Source organism: Trachymyrmex cornetzi, unplaced genomic scaffold (genome assembly GCF_001594075.2).
Source record: "Trachymyrmex cornetzi isolate Tcor2-1 unplaced genomic scaffold, Tcor1.1 scaffold1170, whole genome shotgun sequence".
Taxonomy (NCBI): domain Eukaryota; kingdom Metazoa; phylum Arthropoda; class Insecta; order Hymenoptera; family Formicidae; genus Trachymyrmex; species Trachymyrmex cornetzi.
In genome coordinates this window covers 21,727-32,127 of record NW_017295731.1, presented here as the reverse complement: position 1 = coordinate 32,127, position 10,401 = coordinate 21,727, and the positions used below count along the sequence as shown (strand labels likewise).

The 10,401-nt window shown below is 32.7% G+C and overlaps 1 protein-coding gene across 1 annotated transcript in view; it reads left to right on the top strand.

The window, feature by feature from the left end:
- Positions 1-10,401, top strand: part of LOC108766239 (fatty acid synthase) — a 27,774-nt gene that overhangs the window by 10,548 nt on the left and 6,825 nt on the right. The window contains exons 4-12 of the mRNA XM_018515410.1: positions 1,379-1,610; positions 1,912-2,330; positions 2,577-2,870; positions 2,959-3,166; positions 3,253-3,413; positions 4,074-4,391; positions 4,518-5,017; positions 8,678-8,979; positions 9,212-9,631. Of these exons, the coding sequence (XP_018370912.1) occupies positions 1,379-1,610; positions 1,912-2,330; positions 2,577-2,870; positions 2,959-3,166; positions 3,253-3,413; positions 4,074-4,391; positions 4,518-5,017; positions 8,678-8,979; positions 9,212-9,631 (2,854 nt within the window). The remainder of the gene's footprint in view (positions 1-1,378; positions 1,611-1,911; positions 2,331-2,576; positions 2,871-2,958; positions 3,167-3,252; positions 3,414-4,073; positions 4,392-4,517; positions 5,018-8,677; positions 8,980-9,211; positions 9,632-10,401) is intronic.

Below are 10,401 nucleotides of genomic sequence, written 5' to 3'. Positions count from 1 at the left end.
GGGAAGTTGTGTACTACTAAATTTTACTCCATGTATTACTAAATTTCACTCCGTAAAATCTATTCTCGGGCATTCTGAATCTGCGAGTAGTTTTAATCAAATTACTAAGGTAAAATAAATAGCGTTTTCGGTTTTGTCTATTATTATGAAATTTATATTTATTTGATATAGTTTGATAAATTAATAATTCTTATACATATATTGCTGCCTTTTTAGCAAAAGGGCATAACGGAATAAGTATGTAAAATCTGCCCCCGCATCCATCGAGCTCAAATTGGTGTCATTAGTTGGCACTTCTGAGGTAAAACTTCTCCAAATATTAGTCTCGAAATTGCATTTTTTGTGAAATTATGGAGGGGGAAGCGTAATAAAAAAAGTGATTTTCTTCGGAAATGACTGTATCGATTTTAATGAAAAAAAATATGTTTTAAACATCGTTTAGATGAGATGAAAAAAATTTCAAAAACATTTTTTCATCTTATCTAAACGATGTTTTCAACATATATTTTTTTCATTAAAATCGATACAGTTGTTTCCGAAAAAAACCACTTTTTTAATTCCGCTTTCCCCCTCCATAACTCCCCGAAAAATGCAATTTCGAGGCTAATATTTGGGGAAGTTTTACATCTCAGGAGTGCCAACTATAAATGACATCAATTTGAGCTCGATTGATGCGGGGGCAGATTTTACATGCTTATTTCGCTATGCCCTTTGATTTATTTTTCAACATAGACTTTTTTTAAAAAATTACTGACACTTATAAAACTGCCCATGTACATAACGTATGATTAATCGACATTTTACAAATTCAATCAAATTCACACTTCAGAACTATTATTATAACTATTAGGTAAAAATATCATTCGAAACTGGTTTTGTTCCACTAAATATTAATTATACAACGCCAAGGAAAGGTATAGATGTTTTGATAAATAATTGTGTTTGTGTAGGGGGGAAGTGGGATGAAAGTCGCTTCGCGTGGAAGTCATGCGCCCTTAAGCACTGGGAGAGGTGCGATGAAAGTCGTTTCGCGTAGAAGTCGTGCACTCCTAAGCAGGGTGAGAAGGATGATTGTTTACATTCTTTAAGAGATTAGTATATACAAATTTAATTTTCATAATATACCTCTTATGCCAATATTATTCTCTGCATATATATTATAGAACTTTAATTTACTATATCTCCTAAATCAATGTTGTCCCCCACTTAATTCTTGTAGAGAATCACTCAGGACATTCTCCCCTACAACATAAATATCTAAAGGACATCGAAATCAGTAAGGTATCACCTAAAATAAATATTTACCAAAGAAATGATTAAATCTAGTAAATCTATTATTTATATACGGAAATTGCAACAGCAAATGTTTTGTAACTAGATAAGCGGTCAAAACGTTTTTGGATGCCATAAATCTGCAATGGCAAATATGATTTCGTATTGCTTCGATCTGAAAGGACCATCTTATACTATCGATGCAACATGCAGTTCTAGCCTTCATGCTCTAGCCGTTGGTTATGAATGTATCATGTCAGGCAAATGCGAAGACGCAATAATTGGCACCACACAATTATGTCTTTATTCCATAATGAACCTGCACTTCGCTCGACTTGGTAGTAACTATAAATATTTATACATTATATTTTTATTAAAATTTAATAGCCTTGTAATACAATAGGCATGACATTTTAGAGAATCACACAAACCATTCCTCATTTACAAATATTATAATAAATTCAAAAAAATCATTTACAAAAAAACTACAATATATAATTTCAATAAAAACGTTTCTAATATATTCAATATATTTAAAAACTGAAAAATACCATATTAGAAGATACTATGAAAATGATCATTTTGATTTAAACATAATCCATTATACGCACGTTTAAATATGTTTACTATACTTCTTAGGTACTTTGTCACCCGACGGTTATTGCAGACCATTTGATATCGCTGCTAACGGTTATTCGCGTAGCGAAACAATTGAAGTAATATACCTTCAAAAAGCGAAAAATGCTAAGAGAATTTATGCCATATGTCCCCATGTAAAATTAAAGAGCGATGGTTACAAAGAAGAAGGAATAATGCATCCTTCATCTCGAATGCAACATATCTTACTAAAGGAATTTTATGAGGAGTGCAAAATACCAACATCATGTTTGGATTATTTCGAAGCACATGGTACCGGTACCGTAGCTGGTGATCCTTCAGAAATTAATGCTATCTATAATGTTTTTTGTAAAAATAGAGAAACTCCTTTAATGATCGGCTCCGTGAAATCTAATCTCGGGCATTCTGAACCTGCGAGTGGTTTTAATCAGATTGCTAAGGTAAAATAAATGGTGTTTTCGGTTTTGTCTATTATTGTAAAATTTATTTTTGTTTGATATAGTTTGATAAATTAGTAATTCTTATATATATTACTGCTTTTTTTTTCAAAATTTGATTTATTTTTCGTAATCTTCTTTCAAAAAGTCACTGACTTATCAAACTGCTCATGTACATAATGTACGATTAATCGACATTTTACAAATTCATTCAAATTCATACTTCAGAACTGTTATTGTAACTATTAGGTAATAATAGCATTCGAAACTGGTTCTGTTCCACCAAATATCAATTATACAACGCCAAGGAAAGATATAGATGCTTTGATAAATAACAGTGTTTGTGTAGTACAAAAACCATTGCCACTTAAAAACGGTTATATAGGTATTAATTCTTTCGGTTTTGGAGGATCTATTGCTCACACGTTATTAAAGTGGAATAATAAACTAAAAATAAATAATGGAGCACCAAACGATGACTTACCTAGGCTTGTCATATTATCTGGACGCACTGAAGAATCAGTGAAATTGTTTTTAAAAGACGTTAGTGTAGATTTTTCAAAAATATTTCGATACTACTTTGAACAATTACAGATACTGTATTCCAATTAAAAAATATTTATTATTACAGATTGCTAACCATCCAATAGATGTAGAATATGTTCGCTTATTACACGATATCCATGCAGATAATATAAACGGTCATCCATGGAGAGGGTACACTATATTGCAGAATACCTTACAACAAGATCCCATAAAGGAAATTCGAAATTGTGAGGGCGTCAAAAGACCTGTATGCTTTATATTTTCAGCCTTAGGTTCGCAATGGCCAGGAATGGGTACATACTCAATATTTCATATTTTATTAATAAATTACATACTTAAATAACAAAATGATATAATTTAAAAACTAAAATCTTATTAGGTCGAAACTTATTAAAGTTCCATGTCTTTGCTAAAGCGATAAAAAAATGCGATGATATTTTAAAGCCGTATGGTATAAGTGTCATAGACATTATGACAAAAATAGAAGAAAGCATATGCGAAAACAGGTTGAACATTTTTCTCGGAATCGTCGCTATTCAGGTAAAGAATTTATTATTTTATATATATAAGTATCAATAATATTATATTTGTAAGTAAAACACATACGCTTCTTATATAGGAAGAGGAAAAAGTACCGGGACACCTAAATAACTTCTGAACGGTTCGAGATAGAGGATTGAAGTTTATAGGGATGTAAATGGCACCATAAAACCTATCATTTAATACCAAAAACGCTCATTTTAACACCCCCGGGGAGCGGGGGGAAGGGAGGGGCGGAAAAATCTTAAATTGCAAAGATCTTAAATTGCGAAAAAAAATCGCAGAGACCTGGGACATTACGCATTGTTCTTGAAAGGCTCTTTCAAACGAGCCCTTACTCGATCTCACGTACAATTTAAGATTTTTCCGCCCCCCTTCTCCTCCGCGCCCCTCCTCCCCCGGGGGGTGTTAAAATGGGCGTTTTTTGTATTAAATGATAGATCTTATTATAACATTGCATCCCTATAAACTCCAATTCTCTATCTCGAACCGTTTAGAAGTTATTTAGATGTCCTTTTTCCTCACCCTAATGTTGTTATTCTCCATAAGAACTGAATCACATTTTATGGAGAATAAGTTTTTCATCACATTTTATTATTTCGTCCATAATTATACATATATAAAGTGTCCACCTATTTACATATATATATTTATTTATAGATTGGCTTAGTAGATTTCCTAACATCCTTAGGAATTACTCCCGATTACATAATTAGTCATTCTGCCGGTGAACTTGGTTGTGCATACGCAGATAAATGTCTCACTATTGAACAAACTATTTTATCAGCATACTTTATCAGTTTGGCATGTACCGAAGAAAAAATAATTCATAGCTCGATGGCAGTTGTCAATATCAATCATGAGTATGTTAGAAATATATGTCCAGCGGACATTGAAATAGTGTGCCACAATAGCGAGAATAGCAACGTCGTATGTGGACCAAAAGAATCCATAAAAGAATTTATGAAACAATTACAGGTAGAATTAAAAATAGCTCATATAAGTTAGTGGATTAAAAAAATACTTAGGTTTTCAAAACATTGAAAAATGAATTTCATGCCATAATCAGCTACAACTGCATGTGTTGCATTTTTTTATAATCAGGACAACAATATTTATGTGAAAAAGATCAACTGCAACATACCGTTTCACAGTTCTTACATTGCATCCGCGGAAAGTCAGCTTTTACTAAGTTTAAATAAAATAATACCATGCCCAAAAAAACGGAGTTCCAAGTGGATCAGCACGTCTATACCTCGCGCCAAATGGTTTACTTCAACATCAAAGTTATCATCGGCAGACTATCACACTAGAAGTATATTAAACACAGTTCTCTTTTCACAAACGACGGAACTAATTCCAAGTAACGCTGTGATCATCGAAATCGCACCAGACGATGTTCTACATTACGTTTTGACAGGCTCTTTATCTCTAAACGTGACAAATTTAGTATTAACACGACGAACCGAAAAAAATATTAATATAATTCTACAAGGAATTGGAAACCTTTACAATTGCGGTTTACAGCCACAAGTTGCCAATTTATACCCATCAGTTGAATTTCCAGTTAGTCGAGGAACTCCTATGATTTCCCCATCAATCAGGTAACCATATCTTATCATAACATATCATAGTAATCATAACTTAGATAATATCTATATAAGAAAAAATGTATATAATAGGTGTACAACTTTGCTTCCGCCGTTTTTTTCCGAAATTCGAGGCTTTATTGTAAAAAACTGGTTATACATTTATGATTCAAAGTATTGTTCATCGCTGGCTACTACTTTCTCCCATCTTTCGGGCAGCGTACGAATCCCGCGTCGAAAAAACTGATCATCTTTTGAGGCGATCCACGAATCGATCTAATTTTTTATTTCTTCATAAGACCGGAAGTGCTGGTCAGCCAGGCCGTGTGCCATTGATCGAAACAAGTGATAGTCAGAAAGAGCAACGTCTGGAGAATACGGCGGGTGGGGTAGAACTTCCCATTTCAACGTTTCTAAGTATGTCTTGACCACTTTCGCAACATGGGGTCGAGCATTGTCATGCTGCAAAATCACTTTATCGTGTCTCTTGTTGTATTGCGGCCATTTGTTTTTCAATGCTCGGCTCAAACGCATCAATTGCGTTCGATACCGATCGCTTGTGATTGTTTCAATCGGTTTTAACAGCTCATAATACACTACGCCGAGCTGGTCCCACCAAATACAGAGCATGACCTTGGAGCCGTGAATATTCGGTTTGGCCGTCGACGTGGAAGCATGGCCGGGAACTCCCCATGATTTCCTGCGCTTGGGGTTATCGTAATAAACCCATTTTTCGTCCCCAGTTACAATGCGATGCAGAAATCCCTTCCGTCTTTGCCTTTCAAGCAGCTGTTCGCAAGCAAACAAACGCCGTTCAACATCTCTCGACTTCAACTCGTACGGCACCCAATTTTCTTGCTTCTGAATCATTCCCATGGCTTTAAGGCGTTTTGAAATGGCTTGTTGAATCACTCCCAATGATCGTGTCAATTCTTCTTGATTTTGAGACGAGTCTTGATCAAGTAATGCCTCCAATTTTGCATCTTCGAAAACCTTCTTTCTTCCACCGCTATGCCGGTCTTCGACGTCAAAATCACCATTCTTGAAGCGTTGAAACCACTCACGACACGTTCTTTCACTAATAGCGGCCTCACCATAAGTATTTGACAGCATTCGATGAGGCTCAGCCGCAGATTTCTTCATATTGAAGCAGAAAATTAAAACCTCCCGCAAATGACGAGAATTTGGCTCGTAACCTGACATTTTCAATCGAGAATAACTTTATGATGCAGACACAGATCGACTAATGTTTCTATGGGGTTATGTTGGCAAATGCCCAAGTTTATTGTATGACGTTTATGATCTATTTATTTCGACCACCACTTACCGCTAAAGCCATCTATAGGGAAACGGCGGAAGCAAAGTTGTACACCTAATATATAGATATATAATATGTATGTATAAATATATGGAATATGTATTATTAATTACAAACATGCAATTAGATGCAATTATTGATCATATAATATAAAATAATATTTATTTATATTAAAATAGTTGGCCCAGTAATCGACACGTTAACCAAAACGCTTGACTTTGCAAATTTATATTTTTCGGATTAAAAAGTGAGTGACTGTATTTTAGGTCATTTTAAATCAATTTTTTGTAACGAATAAAAACGTCACTCTGAAATTCTTATACGTGCTGCCATCGTTGAAAAAATTCTTTGTAAAAATTAGAAGGTTCAAACGTACGAGTTATCGCCATACCGCCATAACGGTTTGCCCAATAATCGTCATGGGTATGTCCCACTGTTTCGACTAAATTCAATAAAAACTCAGTGCGCTCACTCTTTTAAATCATCATAGCATTTTCAGAAGCATATAAATCATATTGTTAAATTCTTGTGCTCATTGTCGATTTAATTTCGATGTTATTTCGGTCGACAGCTATTATGTTCAAAACACGCTTATTCTCGGTACCGACGCACAGTGGATCGAAACATATGAAAGAGCGGACATTGTACTTTGGAGAGACAAAGTACATAAAAATAAAGCGAAATTCTTTCTATCGGCGCGCTCTCATTAGTGCAATTACAAACTTTAATATCTCGATTATCGTTACGAATATCGCTAAACGATAAAGGACTTTTATATTTATTTCAATCCCATCTACCTTTCTGTGGATAATTGGAAAAGTCTCGCTGGACAACCTGTTTACGTGTATATACGTACATATTATAATTATATATTTTATAATATTTTATAAAATGTATAATATATATTATTTATAATAAAAAATATATATTATATAATATAATCTGATAAATTACCAATTAATATAAAAACTAATAAGTTTTTACAAACTCCTTTAATTAAAATAATTAATAAAACCATAAAATATGTATTACAAGCAATAGGAGTCGACGTTGGTTATCAGTTAGCGCAATTTTTCTTAATACTAAATATATGAACCTTAACTTTGAACGTTTCCTCTCATGGTTTGAATCTTCATCAGCAATCTTTTACCTTAGCATAATTGTGGAGTATTGCATGACAAAATTATATCTCCAACGTTTTTCCTCTCAAATATTGAACCGTTTACTGTTGTGAGGTAAATCACATACTCACAAAGTTAGAAAGCTGAGTGGCAATGAGAACTCAAGCTCACACAGTTGACGCTTCTACACTGAACAATGAATCTCTCTTATTTAACATTTTGTAACTCGTTAATATGTTATAAATTATCGTCAAATTTTAAAAAGTAACTGCGAGAACAATATGTGTCTTGTCATTTCTCGACAATCGGTTAAAGTTAAATTAATCAATAAAAATATCAGCAAGCCTTACGATCGGCAGAAAACACTAAAATACGTCTTTAATCCTTTGGTCTACAACCACGAGTGAGACTCGTGGTAAGGAATTTGGTCCATAAACAATAAGCACGAGTCACACTCCTTACCACGAGTCTCACCAAATTCCTTACCACGAGTCTCACTCGTGGTTGTAGGCCAAAGGGTTAATATGTAAACTTGGCGATTACTGGTACCCTGACGATTTCTGAGTCAACTACCTTATATATATACAAGTTGTAATCTTAGAACATACATACTGGAAGGGTTATACCGTATGTAACCAATGTAATAAAAGTGTCTCCAATATCTATCTGTCCTTGTCTAAATGCTTGTTTGCTATGCGCTTGCGCAAGATGATATCGCGTAATTCGAACTTGAAAAAATATAGATTAGTTATCAAAATATTATTTGAAATTTGAAAACAATGGAAAAAAATCTTCCCAGCTATCAAATTTTCGTCATTGTTGATTATAACTATACACATAAAATACACACATATTTTATATATTTATATAATTTAAATTAATTCAATACATAATCTTAAAGCTTGGCTTAAAATTATCTACGAAGTGAAGCTATACTTACGCGTGACGAGATATTTTAGTTTGCTTCGTTGATATTTCAAGACATAAAACGCAATAATGTCCCATTTTTTAACAATTCTATATGCTTTCGTTTCACGAGCATTGAAATTTGAACATATTCATAATCGACGCATATGCATTACGGTGAAGCATTCAGACAAGAATAGATAGATATTAATACCATCGACAATCACTTATGGTCCTTTCAGTATGTATTATGTTCTAAGGTTGTATATATTATATGTATGCGCGGTACGTATAATTATTCACGTATAAACATGAATTATAACAAATCAGATGGGATCATTCTGCAAATTGGTTTATACCGAAAGAAGATCAAGGATTTATAGAATCGAGAGGAAGATACGTCAACATTTTACTTGACGATGAGGAATATAAATATATGAGCGATCATGTAATTGATGGGAAAAATTTGCTACCCGCGACAAGTTATTTGGGACTCGTTTGGAAAACTATTGGCATGTTAAAAGGGGTAATATACACAACGGTACCGATAGTTTTCCGAGATATAAAATTTATTCGTGCTACTCATTTGTCGAGAAATGATGCTGTGGAACTATATATTGCAATACAGACAGGTATTTACAGGATTAATTGTTTTAATTTAAGTGGATTTTCTCTGAAATTTCCATAGCAGTATTTGCAGGTTCATTGTATCTTAAATTATTGTTTAAACATTTATTATAATATAATTTTTTGCAAGGCAGTTGAAAAAAATATCTGGATCCGGTGGATTAGCGAATACCGATCACGGTTAATGTAGTATGATGATAAAAATGCAGTATAATCAAATATATACGAATATTACAGATGGAAAGTTTGAAATAACCGAAGGAGACAGCATTGTCGTAACGGGTACAGTATACGAGACATTGAATCCAGAACAAGAAATGGTTCCGACACATCTATTATCGGAGAATAGTGATGAAGATGAAAATATGACTGCACGAGATGTCTACAAAGAATTGAAATTGCGTGGATACCAGTACAGAGGCTTATTTCGTGGATTAAAGAGTGCCTCTATTTCGGGAAGCCAAGGACATATCATTTGGAAAAGTAATTGGGAATCTTTTATGGATACTATGTTACAAATGCTAATTATCGGATATGATACTAGGGAATTATGTGTTCCTACGAGTATTGAAAAATTAGTAATCAATCCAATGCTTCATATTTCAAAGCTGCAGGATAACATAGATAATGCAGAAGTTACAGCAAACATGGATAAACGTAAATAACTTCCATTATTAATTCATTCCCAATCAGCAGACCACATTGATTAAATGTTTTTTAAATATTTTTTCTTTATTGATTTTACATTTGTAGGTTACCATTGCAAATAAACATTTATTAAACATTTAAAAAATATTTAATTTACATTTAAAATATTTAATTTACATTTAAAATTCATGTGTCAACTAAACGTTTCTAAAATATTTATTTTAGATTTATTTTACATTTATTTCACATTTATTAGTCATTTATAACATATATGTAACAAATATTTTTTTTACGTTTATTTAATATTTATTTTACATTTAATTCACATTTATTTTACATTTATTTCACATTTATTATAGTCTTTTGTAACATACATGCACACGTAACTTAAATATATTCTTTTCACGTTCCTTTAATATTTATTTTAGATTTAATTCACATTTATTTTACATTTATCACTAGTACGTACTTTTCTCATATATGTCGTACACGAATAGTAACAAGACGCCGATACGTAATAAATACACGACAATTTTTTTTCAAGTTTATTATATTTTTATATTTACGTATTACATGTTTTATTTCTATAAATGAAAATAAAAATATATGTTCGTTTATATACGAAAAAAAATGATTAACATTACACATAATACAAAAATTGATTAAGTATCTCCGATTAACATTTCTTTTTCAGATTTTATACTCGATCGGTTTCGAAAGTACGGTGGAAGGTTCGACTTGAATAATCGTCATAATTTTCAAATTTTTTTGTGAATTTT